This window comes from Equus caballus, chromosome 9, assembly GCF_041296265.1.
Source record: "Equus caballus isolate H_3958 breed thoroughbred chromosome 9, TB-T2T, whole genome shotgun sequence".
NCBI lineage: Eukaryota > Metazoa > Chordata > Mammalia > Perissodactyla > Equidae > Equus > Equus caballus.
Genome location: NC_091692.1, coordinates 89216965 through 89231687, shown reverse-complemented (window position 1 = coordinate 89231687; position 14723 = coordinate 89216965). Strand labels below are relative to the sequence as shown.

At 54.0% G+C, this 14723-nt stretch overlaps 1 protein-coding gene across 2 annotated transcripts in view; it reads left to right on the top strand.

The window, feature by feature from the left end:
- Positions 1–14723, top strand: part of NDRG1 (N-myc downstream regulated 1) — a 55806-nt gene that overhangs the window by 28267 nt on the left and 12816 nt on the right. For both annotated transcript variants that reach the window (XM_023648990.2, XM_023648991.2), the window contains 8 exons: positions 1269–1374; positions 3435–3555; positions 6765–6827; positions 7637–7697; positions 8751–8837; positions 11166–11222; positions 13998–14101; positions 14592–14648. In XM_023648990.2, coding sequence (XP_023504758.1) covers positions 1269–1374; positions 3435–3555; positions 6765–6827; positions 7637–7697; positions 8751–8837; positions 11166–11222; positions 13998–14101; positions 14592–14648 — 656 coding nt within the window. The remainder of the gene's footprint in view (positions 1–1268; positions 1375–3434; positions 3556–6764; positions 6828–7636; positions 7698–8750; positions 8838–11165; positions 11223–13997; positions 14102–14591; positions 14649–14723) is intronic.

The window sequence follows — 14723 nt, the reverse complement described above, 5'->3', positions numbered from 1 at the left end:
ACCCCTGGAGCTGCTGGGAACATCTTTGATGTCAGCCGGGGCTGGATGTCCCATACCTGCCCCCGAGGTGTAGTGCCCAGGCACCTCGTTAAAGCCCTCAGCCACCACGTACCGAGAAATCCCTTTCCACCTGGCGCTGTGGCTGCCACCACCAGGCCGCCTCCTCTGTTGAGGAGCCCGGGGTGAGGCGGCTGGCTCCTGTCTTGCAGGTGGGGACCAGGGAGCTCAAAGGGGTTGGGGAGAGGCAGAGATTGGATTTGAACCCTGATGTCCCAGGCTGGTGGGGACGCTGCCTGGCCTATTTTTAGAGGGCACCATGTGTCTCAGCTGGGGAGACAATAGAGAATGTGGCCCCTACAATGGACCATTGTTCTCACAGTGGCTTCGGGGCCAGGACTGGGCCCAGCAGATGATCGGTAGCCTGCACTGGGGGCCAGGCCATTGATCTATGCTCTGTGGATTTTTCCAGTGCTTGTGTAGACAGGAGCAAAGTGTCACGCCCTGAGGAGAAAAAAGAGGGCCAGGGAGATGGATGGACTCTGTGTTCCGGGGACTCATTCTGTTGGAGTAATAGGCAGGTGGCCCAGGAGGACACTGCTGTGGGTGGGCCTGGGCACTAACAGGGAGCCAGGGCCCCTGCATACGGTGCCCTGTGTATACCCCTCGCCGTCCGCTGGAAGCATTCACACTTCCCCGTGAGCTGGCATCTCCCCACTTCCCAGGAGCACAGTGGCGGTCTGGGAGATGCTCCTCGTGGTTCCCCAACTTCAGACTTGGTTGCCTCGGGGGTCTGTGGAGTGAGATCTGGGAGGCCCCTGCCTCGCTCTGCCTGCGATGGGGAAGGGAGCCGCTGATGTGCTTTCCGTGCACAGACACTGTGCTCTCCTGCTCTGGAGGTACAGCCTGAGAATTGGGGTGTATTTCTTTCTTTATTTTTGAGCCAAGTTCCTCAGATTGACAGGCATGGACCTCAAAGGATGAGGGGGCCTACCTTGATCTCCCTTCTACCCCAACCCCCAGCCTCTCTCGGGGCTTAAATCCTCTCTCTCCATCTAGCTCTCCTTCCGTTCTCTCTGTGCTTCTTGGAGTGGTGTCACTGGCCACAGATCTGCCGCCCGAAGCTGAGCGCTCTTGTGAACAAATGAGAAGTGAACTCAGAGCTTCCTCAAAGCACAGTTGGAAACCCCGGGGTGTCTCAGTGAGAAACGACAGCCTCAGCGATGCCGCTGCAGGTCCCGCCTGACACCCTGTCTGCTGTCTTTCCTCAGGAACAGGACATCGAGACTCTGCATGGCTCCATCCACGTCACGCTGTGCGGGACCCCCAAGGGAAACCGGCCCGTCATCCTCACGTACCATGACATTGGCATGAACCGTAAGTCCCGGGGAGCCATGTCCTTGGTGAGGTGGTTCCCACAGAGGGTGGAGGAAGGGCACAGCTTGGCAGGGCTGGTGGCGAGGATTCCAGCTGTTTCTCTTTTGCTGGGACCTCCTGGAGCTGTTCTGGGAAGAACTCTTGCCACAGACTGGAAAGGCGTGGAATGCTCTGCACTGGGGCACGGAGTTGTCTGTGTGCCTGGAGGTGCTGGGAAGTCAGGGAGCCCCTCCGCCATGTGTCTTGGTGACAGTGACTTCCTTTAATTAACGTGTACAGTGGATTTTAGTATTTTCACAGAGTTGTGCAACCATCGGCACAGTCGATTTTAGAACATTTTTATAACTCTGAAAAGAAATCCTGTCCTCTTCTCTATCAACCCCCCCACCCCAAGTCTCCCAGTGCCCCTGGCTCCCGGCAACCACGTCCACTTTCTGTCTCTCGGGATCTGCCTGTTCTGGATATTTTGTATAAAGGGAATCACACAGTATGTGGCCTTTTGTGACTGGCTGCTTTATGATGTTTCAGGGTTCATCCACATTGTAGAAAATCCCAGCATTTCCTTCTCTTGTGCTGGGTGATATTGCATTGTATGGACATGCCACGTGCCACGTTTTGTTTATCATCCTCCAGCTGATGGACATTAGGATTGCTTCCACTTTTTGGCCGTTCTGACTACTGCTGCTGTTCATGTTTAGACTGGGAGTTTTGAAGATTACCAGGAAGTGTTACCATACGTGGCTTCCCCATTTTTCTAGATGGGAAAACGATAAGATCTCCTTAATATTGAAATTACACAGAATAGAAGTAAACATTTCTGGGATGATCCAGAAGGTTCTTCTAGACCTTCCTGCTCCGGGAATCTGTGTAAGCCTGAGTATTGCCATTGGATGCTTGCTGGATTTTTGACTGACATTCTTCCCCTTGAGCTTGTTAATACCATGAGGCTGGGGGTGATGTCAGTCACTGGGAACCATTTTTCTCCTTCACTCTTCGTTCTTTTATTTCACTTTCTTCCCTGTTTGTCCCACTTGCATCCATCCTGTACCCAATCCCATGCTAGGAACTTTGATGTACGTCACATTATTGCCCTGGACTCTGATGAGGAAATTGAGCTGCATACGGTGGTGTCCCTTCCCCGTTTTAGAGAGGCTCATTGTTATTTATAGGAAGCTGACTGTTTTAACAGAAGACCCAAGACCTCTGTGGCTTAACACAATATACGTTTATTTCTCTCATGTGACAACTCAGTGGGCATTCTGTGCAATACCGTCCACATGGAGATTAGGGACCCAGGCTCCTTCCAGCTGTGGCGTTGCCAACCCTGGGGCCTCAGAGGCTTCTGCCGGCTCCTCTGCATCTGGCAGGTAGATGACAGAAGAAAGAGAAACCTAGAGGCTTGGTGGCAGGTGCTATGAGGAAATGAGGAGCATCGCGTGCTATTGGCCAGAACCCGGTAGCATGGCTGCCTTTAATTGCAAGGGAGGCTGGGAAATGTAGTCCAGCAGTGTGTCGAGGAAGAGAAGGGAAAGGGTTTGGCAACCAGCTGGCCTCTTCGTCTCAGGCCCTCAGCAATGAGGAAACTCATCCAAGGCCACACAAGAAGTGGGAGCGTCCATGCTTCAGCTCCTGTGCTCCTCCTTGTTTGAAAACCATGTGTGCCATGGCCATTCTCCCGGATGTGAGGGCTCAGGAGATGCAGAGAGAAAGAGAGCATCAGTGGGGCAACCCCACCTCGTAGGAGGGCCATCACGGCCATGACTGATGGGGACGGAGCAGGAGCCAGAATGGGAGTCCCCTGCAGCACCAGCTGGAAGTGGCAGACTCCTGGAGTTCAGACCATCCCCACCTCCACCCGCTCTCCTTTGCCCCATGACTTATTTTTGCCTTTTATTACCAGAGGACAGTGGGACAGGGGACAAAGGAATAGGGCTTCTTTCCTGTAAGTTCCTTCCCGCTGCTCAGTAGGAGCGAAACAAAATGAATACGCTTTGCCACTGAGCAACCTATTTGATTCTCTCATTCCGTCTTCTCTTCTCCCTCTCCTGCCCGTTCTCCAGACAAAACCTGCTACAACCCCCTCTTCAACTCCGAGGACATGCAGGAGATCACGCAGCACTTTGCCGTCTGCCATGTGGACGCCCCTGGCCAGCAGGACGGCGCCGCCTCCTTCCCCGTGGGGTGAGAGGAGGGGCCCTGGAGCCCACGAGAGGGACGGGAGAGCCGGCCTGGGGAAACAGGTCGGGGGTGGGGGGCTGTTAGAGTGGCTTGTAATTTTTTTCATTGCGGTAAAAGGTATATAATCCAAAATTTACCATTTCAGCCATTTTTAAGGGTACAGCTTGGTGGCATTAAGTACATTCATGTTGTTGTGCAGCCATCACCACCGTCTGTCTCTAGGATTTTAAGTGTCATTGGCACTTAATCCTTAGGGCTAGTGTACGTGGTTGGCAGCTCCATTTTCTAGATGAAGAAGCTGAGGCACAGAGGGGTTAACTCCCTTGCTCCAGGTTGCACAGCTAGTTTAATTTGGGGAATTGGGGTTTGAACCCCGACTCTCAGACTCGTACTTTCTTTGGAACATCAGGCTGCCTTGTCCCAGGGTGCTCACACTGCCTGCTCGTCCCCAGCACGCAGCTCTCATTGTGAGGCTGAGGACAGGCTTGTGAATCGCACAGGACAGTTGGTGTCATGTCGGGGAGGCAGACCCCTTCGAGGTGCTCCCCCCCCCCCCAAAAAATGCTCTGATGAAACCAGGTCACGAGTAGGTTCTTGGGTTTAAACTTTCGCAGAAGGGGCCTTCTTGGCTTTCACAAAGAGATCTCCTTTTCTATTAGTGTTCCGAATTATCCTTAATAATTAACCTTTATCAGAGAACAAAGGAAGGGCCACCCAGCCACATGGGGCCATGACCACAAATTAAAAGTTGCTTAATACCGTGGGACACAGTTAATTGTTAACCAGCAGATTAAGCCAGAGGTCTGTCAGTAAATCCGTCTGTGGCTGGGGCAACTGTTGGAAGGACTTGGGGAACCCAGTGGTTCTTAGCTCCCCCTGGGGAGGTTTAAAACATCTTCTGAGGCCTAGCCTGCCCCTGCCCCCCCAGGAATTTTTATGCAGTTGAACTGGAGGCTGAGGTGCGGGGTTTTCATTCCCCAAGGTTGCCAGGTGTGGCTGGTGGAACTGCTGTTTGCATGGGACCTGGCTCCTTTCTGCCTCCTGTAGTCGGGGGTCCCTTCTTCCCTTTAGGGTGCCCGCCCGCCCTCCATCCTGAGGCTGAGACGGCAAAGCAGGGATGGGGACCCCTGGCTGGGTTCCTCCAAGCTCTGGAGTCAGCTTCCCGCACGTGGGGGCCTTGGAGGAGAGTCCTGTTGCCTCCTGGCTGTGGCCCCCCCTCCCAGAGAGCAGTGAGCAAAGAAGCCCCAGGAGTTAAGCAGCATCCCCAGTATCGCCCTTTGCAGGCTGCTGGCTTCAAACTGAGCTGAGGCTGTCTCAGAAGAAAATGGCTCCACGTGTGTGTAGCCATACCAGCCAGGGTCTTTTTGGCTCTTTCCAGAGCGTTTGCACATGCTGGTTCCCCTGCCTAGAATACGTTTCCTACACTCTTCACTCGTCAAGCCCCCCCTTCTGTGTCACTTCTTCCAAGAAGCCCTCCCTGACCACTTGATCAGAACAGGTCTCCCTGTTCGGTGCCCCCCTCAGCACTTTCACCTCCCTCCTAGTTGCCTTTGCCATTAGTCACAGTCACTCTTTTGGTTTACTCCCCGGCTGGCTCCTGTCCTGGACTGAGTCTGCTTTGCTCATGTGGTCTCCTCGTGGCCTCGCCAGGAGCCTGGCGGTAAGGACCAGTAACCACATCTGTGGAAGGAGTTCCCTCCTGCCTGTTCTGATGTCTCCTCCCCGAGGTCGGCAGTGTGAAATGCCTTCTAGTCAGTGCCAGCCCTGCTTCCCCAGCATCCCAGACCATCCGTTCATCTTGTGAGGCATCCTTGATGGCTCTCCCAGGGACCTGCCCAGAGGATCCCGGGATGTTTGGAGGGGCTCGCTTCTAACGCAGTGTGCCTTGTGGACCTGCTCTCAATAAAAAGGGCCAGGCTCCCTGGTGACAGCCAAGATCTTGGTGGGAGGGACAATTCTTTGAGTTCCTCCTGGGAAGACAACCTGTAGGAACTCTGACTAGGGTTGTTGGCAGCTGGCAGGGCAGGGGCTCTTGGCCTCCTTTGTGGAAATTCCAAGCTGGTGAGCACACGCTTGCTCCTGAGGAGGCAGAGGGAACAGCATGTGCAAAGGCCAAGAGAAAAGTGAGCCTAGAAATGGCAGAGAATCTGGAAGGAGAGATGCGGTGGGTGGGGTTGTTCTTGGCTGAGAAGAAGGAGCCAGCCTGGGAAGTGGCTCCGTCTAGTACCAGGGGTTGGTGACTGCACGCCCATGGGAAAGGTGGGTCCAGTGGGGACAAGCAACCCTTTCCGTCCCTGCTAAGGAGTTGGTGATAAGAGACTGTGGTGTTTCCTGCACCCTGCAGAGGAGAAGCCCTCACCGTAATGCACAGACCCCGGGGCAGTCCGAGGCTTCCTCATCACCCAAATGTGAAGCCTCACGGTCTTACCCTCCTCCATACCTGCTGTCAGGAACCGGTTTTGAACAGAGGGCAGCTCCCCAGCCCTCTGTTAACAGGTGCTGTGGTCCCAGAGGATGTGTGAGTTGAGGCATCCTGTGCCTTAAAATCCCCCTGGGTATCCATTTCTGAAATCCCAGTTAGCCCACCGCATCCAGCTAATCGGGGTGGCCCACCTTCTCCACCGTCATCTCCAGGCTTCTCCCACAGCATCCCTTGGGAGAGGAGGTGAGGGGGTATGGGACTTCCCTACGGTCGGTCAGGAGTGCTTGACGGGAGAGCTGCCAGGGCACCTCCTTTGGGGAGGTGAGTAAGAACATGGGCCTTGAAATCCCAGGGCCCACGGGGGATGTGGCTCCCAGCCCCTGCTCTCCTGTGAAGCCAAGTTGCTTTTCTCTCAGCCTCAGTGACGTTTGTGATCTTTACATTGGGGGGAATATGGCAACCGCATAGAGTCATCGTAAGGATTAAATGCGCTTAGAATGCTCATCGAATGCTTGGGGTTGGACCTGGAACATAGGCAGCAAGTGATAAAGGGTCACTTTACGAAGCGAAAGGGGCAGGATGTGGGAATGGAGAGCATCCTTGCTCAGCGGAGCAGGCTTGTACGCTGTGGGGTGCTCGGAATGGTGGCTACAGGGGGACGAGACTGGGGATCCTGAGCACATGGGGCAGCTGGTTCGTGGTCACTGCCCTTCAAATGCCCTTCCAGTTTGCATTCTTTTCCACTGGGGTCCAGGCTCTCATTGACTGCCTCTGCACGGCTTCTCCCAAGGTACATGTACCCCTCCATGGACCAGCTGGCCGAAATGCTGCCCGGAGTCCTGCACCGGTTTGGGTAAGAGTGAGGGATCCACTCCCCCACCCGCCTACAGAGAAGGGTGACTTCTAGCTTCTGCCTCTCCTTGGCCTTGATCTGGCCTGACCACTCAAATTTAGACTGGCGTTTCAAGATGAGGGAAGAAATTAGCTCGTCACACTTTGTAAACACTGTTTTTCACATGGTCTCTTTCCTCTGGTCTGCCCCTTGTAAGTCGAGCTTTTCTCCCTGAGTAAATACGTCCCCTGATGACTACCACCCCACTCATCCTTTCCTTGCCACCTCTCCTTTCATTGCTTTCTCTTTCCAGTAGAACGTTCTGGAAGAGGGTTGCCTGAGCCCTCAGCTTCTCTCTGCAGGCCCTTCTTTCTCCAGGGCTCATTTCCTTCTTTCTTGAGCCTTTCATGTGAAGATAATACCTCAGTGTTCTTGCTCAATTTATTTTCGAGTCATTCCAAATTTTAGAATCCAAAATAAGCTTCAGAGTGGGAAGGAGGGGGGCCATAATGGACCTTCCCATCAGTGTCAGACAGTGTCTCCAAGCCTGGGCGGCAGCCGGGAGAAAAAGGAGAAAGAGAGACTAGTCTCTCCAAGGTCATGGCCTTCTGTCTCGCCGTGAAGCATGATGCATTGTGGGTCCTCGAGGGCGCCACGCGGCAGTGTGTTCCCACTTTGTCTAGCTTGCTGGCTGCCCTCAGGGGTGACCGGGACAGACGCTGGGGGAGACCAGGCTCCTTAGGGGACAAGGGAGGGGGTGGTTTGAAGAGGGTTCTTGGGGCTCCTGTCGCTCGTTCTTCCATGACATGAATTTTTATTTCTGCTTCCAGGCTGAAGAGCGTCATTGGCATGGGAACCGGTGCAGGCGCCTACATCCTCACTCGATTTGCTGTGAGTTCTTGGCAGTTTTTGAAAATGATGTTTTAAATAAGATTGATTCAGGATTAAGGACGAAAATTGGAAAAGCCTCAAAAATCCCAAAGGGAAAAAAGAAGTGACCCAGAATTCCATTTCCCAAGGGGGAACCACAGTTCACATTGTGGTTTCTGGTCCAGGGTTATGTGTGTGTGTGATGTGTGTGTGTGTGCTCACGTGCAGTGTGACAGCTTTTCCTTTTCCATCACCGAAATGCCATACTGGCCATATTCCTTTGTCGCCGGCTTTGCTCGCTCAGCGGCCGAGTGTGGACGGGTCCTCTCGACACTGTGCTCTATGCCACTTCTTTGTCAGAGCTGCACGGTTCGTGAGGGCAAGGAACTCTTGGATCTGGACGGATCCTAAACTAGAATCAGAGCTGCATGTGTTTGCAGGACTGTCGTCACTTATGTGACTCTGGGCCCAAGTCCAGTGCTCCTGGAGCCTTTGTGTCCTAACCAAAGAATTGTTTAAAAATGCAACGATGCTCATTTTATTCAGCCGTATGTGTCTGGCCGCCTTGTATTTGCTGGACTTTGCTAGAGATTAGAAATGCTGACACGAATACAAGACGCTCTGGATATCTAGGTTCTGAGCAGATAAAATAACGTCTCCACTGCGTGTTAGAGATGTGTCTAGGAGATGGAGACAGTGCCTCCTGATTACGCAAGAGCCTTGATGTGCCACCTGCTTTGTGAGGTTGACAGTGTGATACCCCCATTCATGGCGGGAAATGGAGGGACAGCCAGGTCAGGCGACTTGCCTAGGGCAGGTCTGCCCAGCCCGTGTGCTTCTGCTGCTCCCGTGCTCCCTCTCCCCACTCTCCCAGGGACCCAGTCCCACGTCCGCTGCGCTGGGGCCTCCGCTCTGCGTGCGGGAGGGGTCGGAGCCTGTGGAGAGCAGCAGGCTGCCCTGGGGGCCCCCACAGGCCCTTTTCTGGGCCTTTGCCCAATCTTTGGGTTGACTGTTAACGTTCGTAGCATCTCCGATTGCTGGCTTGTCTTGCTCACCTCGTGGCTTGAATTGCAGCTGAACAATCCCGAGATGGTGGAGGGCCTCGTCCTCATCAACGTGAACCCTTGTGCAGAAGGCTGGATGGACTGGGCCGCCTCCAAGGTGAGGGGGTGGGCCGGGCTCAGGCAGGTGGGGTCCCGGCCTGTAGAGGGTCCCCCCGACTCCCTACTCCCCACTCCCAGCAAAGGTAGCATGTTTTCTCTGCTTTGCTTAGAATGTGCACAGGGCCTCAGGTTTTGCTACTCCGAAGATTTCACTAGGATGCTGCTGTCCAAGGCAGCGATCCCAGGGGGACCTCGGCCCCCGAGCCAGCTTTGATCAGCATAGCCTGGGTTAAGAAGTATTCGCTGAGGACCTATTACGTGCTGGGCTTTGCTCAGGATGCAGAGAATAAAAAGATGAAGAAGACGAATGCCTCTAATCCCACCTATTATTAATGAAAAACAAACCCGTGTTTGCTAGTGACCCTCTGCCACTTAGTTTTACGACAATAGTAATTAGCTGCCGCAGATGGGCTGTTGACCAGGTGCTGTTTCGACTCTCTGTTGCCGTCCTCGCATGACCTCGTTTAATCCTCACAGTCACTCCAGGAGGCGGCGTGGTCAGAACCGTTTCACGGAGGAGGAAACTGAGGCCCCCAGTAGTTGAGGAAGCTGTCTGGGGTCACGCCAAGCTGGACAGTAGGAGAACGGGGTCAGATCCCCTGGACTCCGTGGTCCTCGGCCTCCACTCTGTGCTATGCTCAGCACCTCTCTGGTCCCCTTCAGCAGGTGTCTCATGCCCACCTTGACCGCAGGTCTGGGAATGCAGGGGACAGGACGCATCCCCACCTGGAGGAGAAGGGACCCTCGCTGTCTCCGGAGCTCTGCCTTGCCTGGCGTCCTGGCATCCCTTGTTTACCTTTTAAAAACGATTATTGTGTTTTTCATAAAGTCCCCAGTATTTGCCAAGAAGAGGCAGAAACCATTCCAATTGAAACAGGACAAAGCCTTTCAGGCTGGGGTGGTCCTGGCTTCTCGTTTTGAGCATGTTTTTGCCAAGTTTGGGGTGACCACTGGGGACAGAGGTTTTGAGGGGGTCGTGCCCCTCCCCCCATCTCTCGCCACCCATCTTGGCCACTCTGATATTGCATCTCTCCCTGGAACCTTCCTCCAGAACGCGGGAGCCCTGCCCTCCTGCCCGCGTGACATTCAGAAGCGGAACACACTCCCTGTTTTTGATTTTATTTTCCAGCAAAGGAAGTGACATTGCAGTCAGCCAGTTTGGCTCCATGGTGGCTATTCCGAGCCAGACGTGGAGGGCTGGGGACGTTGACCGTTGGCTAAAGTGGAGCCTGAGGAATGTGTGTGAGGTTTTAATATCTGCACCACATCCTTCCTTTTCAGCCCCAGCCCTGGAGAAAAAAGACCTGTATCAAGGGTCTAGTATGTCAGACCCTGGGGTCAGATCCTGTGACACATGTAGCTGCCTTGTGTGGTTCTCACCCTGGCCTTGTGACTTTGAAGTTCCTGGCATCCCCGGTTACAGATGAGAAATCTGAGGTCCAGAGGCTCTGCAACCTGCCCCAGGCCACACAGCTGGGGTATGGCAGTCAGAGGTCAGCCGAGGACCCCCCGTCTAGAATTTCTCTCCCCTGCCTGATGCTAAAGTTGATCAACACACATTTATGGAGCTTCTGCTATATGCCTAGCATTTATGGAGCTCCTGCTGTGTAGCTAGCATTTATGGAGCTCCTGCTGTATACCTAGCATTTATGGAGCTCCTGCTCTGTAGCTAGCATTTATGGAGCTCCTGCTGTATACCTAGCATTTATGAAGCTCCTGCTGTATATCTAGCATTTATGGAGCTCCTGCTGTATATCTAGCATTTATAAAGCTCCTGCTGTGTACCTAGTATTTATGGAACTTCTGCTACATATCTAGCATTGTCACTGGGGAGAGGTAGAGAGGAGAAGATCGTCTGTGTCTTTAGTATCCTCAGTATATTCAGAGAGAGGAAACTGGCTTGAGGGGGAAAGTCTAGAGGATGATACAGGAAGGGTAGCGGGAAGTAAGCAGATCCTGGGGTGTAGACTGGGGGAGCTCAGTGTGTGTTTAGGAGAAATGGACGGGGCCGCCCCTGCTGAGAACTTGGTTGACTCTGGAGCAGGGAACATGGAGCCAGCTGGGTCTTGGTTCAGCATTCATGGGCCATCATCTCCACATGGGCTCTGAGGACAAGGAGTGGACAGAGACCCAGGCCCTGCTTTCCAGGAGCCTTAGGGCTCGTAGGTCACTGGAGACAGGTGACCAAGTTCCCATCAAGGGAGCGTCCTCAGACCTGAGTGCTGGGGAGCCCAGCACTGCCACTCTGACCTTGCTGACCTTGCTGGCCTTTTCGTGCTGCTGCGAGCGCCTGCTTTCTGAACCCACCTGGTCTTGTTCTTCCCAGATCTCCGGATGGACCCAAGCGCTTCCAGACATGGTGGTGTCCCACCTCTTCGGGAAGGTGAGTAGCGTGGCTTGGCATTCTGTTGTTCGCACTGAGCAATTGTGTGCTGCCCTGCACGTGGGGCATAGAGACGAACAAGACACGAGCTGGTGGGGGCCTCGTGTGGATACCCACCAAATAATTCGCCATTATTAATTCATGATCACAAGCCGTTCGTTCTCTCTCTTTTTAACATAAGGCTTTTTGGCAGCTTTATTGAAGTACAGTAAACTGCACATATTGAATACGTAAAACTTGAGGGTTTTAACATAAGAATGCCCCCATAAAACCAGCACTGAAATCGGGATGCTGAGCATCTGCATCGCCCCCACGAGCTCCCTGTGCCCCTTGGTAATCCTCCTCTCCTTCCTCCTCAGGCAACCTCTCATCTGCTTTCGGTCATTATAGATTAATTTGCATTTCCTAGATTTTTATATAAATGGCATTGTACAGTATGTACTCTTTTCTTAAAAAATCTGGCTTCTTTCACTCAGCATAATTATTTTGAGACCCATCTCTGTTGTTGGGTACATTGATTCTTCACTCCTTTCCAATCCTGGGTGCTATTCTGTGGTGTCGATGGACCGCAGTTGGTTTTTTCTTCACTATGGGTGGACATTTGGGTTATTTCCAGTTCTGGACTGTTGCTGATAAAGCCTGTAACATACACAGCCATGGCGGTTGCTGTGTGTCCGGCTCAGTCCTAAGGCGAGTATTAACACAAGTATTAACTCATGGAATCTGCTCAGGAGCTCCAGGACCCGTGTGAGAAGTACTGTTTTTCTCACCAGTTTGTGGATAAGGAAACTGAGACCAGAGAGGTCAAGGAACTTGTGTGAGGTCTCACAGGCAGGGAGAGGGGGGCTGGGATCCGAACCTATGAGTCTGGCTCCAGAGCGCGTTCCTGTAACCAGAGCACGACCCTGTCTGTCTGTCTGTCTGTGCTTCTGTTGTCGCCTGGCTCTCAGATGGGGTGTACTGCAGTGACCCCGCTGAGGGTGGGCCCAGCCAAGTCCCGTTCGTCTTCAGCCCCGCCAGCACGACCCCTGACTCCAGTTTTGTGTCTCCCCTGGACATAAGCCCAGACACTGAAAAACCGCTCAGTGTCCAGCTCGAGGTGACTTGCTCTGTTGACTGAGGTGGCCCACCGCCCACTGCCTGCTCCCCAGCTAAGGCGTGTGACCATATGACCCCCCAGGGATGCGGATGTTCACTGTGGGGCTGGCGAAGCGTGCCCACTGCGTTTGGTCCTTATGTTAGTTTCCTGTCTCCTGTAATGAAACACCACAAACTCAATGGCTTAAAGGGCTCCGAAATCAAGCATTGGGTGGGCCACACTCCCTCTACTGGCTCTTGGGGAGGATCCTTCTTGCTTCCTCCAGCTTCTGGGAGCTTCGGAATTCCTGGGCTCGTGGCTGCCCACTCCAGTCCCTGCCTCTCTCTTCTCATAGCCGCCTCTTCTGCGTCTGTTTCAAATCTCGCTCTGCTTTTCTCCTATGAGGACACTTGTCATTAGATTCAGGAGCCATTAGGATAATCCAGGACGATCTCCTCTCAGGATCCCTGACTTAATTACATCTGTGAAGACCTTTCTTCCAAATAAGTGAACACTCGCAGGCCTGGGGGATCTGACACGGACACGGCCTTTGGGGGCCACCCTTCAGCCCACTGCGGTCCTCGTTCCTCTTTCACGTTGCTTTTCAGAGTTGGTGATACACTTTCTCCACCCTGAGTGTATGATCGGAACCTCATAGGGATATGGAAGGAAGCAGAGCCGGTGTCTGTATTTCCTTGGAGGGGGAGGGTGTCAAGGCCAGGGTGAGAGTCTGGTCTGATGGAACCCCAAATTACTTGGGGTATCTGTTGGTGCCCCCATGTGGCTTCAGTTGTGTTTTGATCTGAAACCCCAGCACAGCTCCTCATCCTATTTTTTCCTGATTTGCCTTTGAACAGCCGGTTGGCCTCTCTGTTGCTTAAATGATCGAGGATGGTTTTGGCAGCGGCTGGGGCTTGACATTGGCCCCCTCGCTCCCTCCGGCTCCTGCTCTGGTGTCATTGATCACATCGGGATGTTCTCTGAAAGCTGCAGCATCCACCGATGTACAAATGAGAACCAGAGCGAGCTTATAACTTGCTGGCTTGTCCCGAGTCACGTTCGGAAAGGAGCCGGGGAGAGGCAAGGTAGAGGCCGACCTTCTGCAAGGCTCTGGGTGACCCCCCGGGAATCCGGATGGCCCTTCTTTCCGGCAACTTCCCATTGCATGAGTTGGTTTTATTTTCCAAGCGTGAAAAGCTTCTTTTCAACTCTCCCCATTAAGTAACGATCATTGCTAACAGTTGTGTCGATTTTTACTGTTTCCAAGGGGCTTCTGGGTGCACAACCTGTGTTAAACCCCACAACCTGATAGAATAGGAAATATTATCCCTCCTCCTTTTTCTTTGAGGAAACTGAGGCTCAGAGCGGTTAAGGCACTTGGCGTGAAAAGGGGCAGTGATGGAGCCACGCTCCAGATCCAGGGGGACTAATTCAAATCAGAACCCCCTAAGTCGGAGCCCAGAAGAGCCTGCTTTGCCCTGCAGGCTCCTTTGTGCTGCAGCTGATGGTCAGACAGCAGTCAGCATCCGGGGAGTGGCTTCCGCTTTTCCAAAGGTTTCCTTGGGCTCTGGAGCAGCCTTGTGCATCAGACAGGATTATCTTCCCTGTGTACCTATGTGACCTGGAGGATGGGGACGGCCGTGACCGGCGCAGGGCCCCAGTCCCAGTGAAGGGCATGTCCCCCTCTCTGACTGCAGGAGGAAATGCAGAGTAACGTGGAGGTGGTCCACACCTACCGCCAGCACATCGTGAACGACATGAACCCCGGCAACCTGCACCTGTTCATCAACGCCTACAACAGGTATGGGGCTGCCGGCGGCCGCACCACGGCCATGGTCGGGCCCCTGCTGTAGGTCTGGAACAGGGGGGCGAGGTGGCGGGATCACAAAACTAGTAGAAGATGCAGCCCCTGAATTGGAGCAAATTGATTGTCAGGACAGGGGTACCCTAAGGGCCCAGGGAAATAAGGTGCCTCCCCGAGGTTTGAGCTCCTTGCAAGGAGCTGAGCCACCACGCCTGACCAGCGGGCCGCAGGCACGAGTGGACGCAGCCGAGCCCTCAAAGGGTTGGGAGGAAGGACATGCCTGTGTCCGTGGCTGACCATTAGGAGAGGCCGGCGGTGGGGAGAGCTAAGAGGTTTCCCCAAAGCCAGATGACCTCGCACAGGTTGGCGTGTGGGGGGTTTGCCAGAAGGGTCAATGGCAGGACCCCCCCGGGCTGGGCGCGGTGGGAGGGGCTTCCTCCAGCGGGGGGGTGTCTGCGGATGCTGATGGTGCATTTGCTGCCTGCAGCCGGCGGGACCTGGAGATCGAGCGGCCGATGCCCGGAGCGCACACCGTCACGCTGCAGTGAGTTGCTCTCTCCCCCACGCTGTCTGTTGGCCTTGCCCACACATGCTGGCAGGGCCTCTTTCTGGGCTTGGC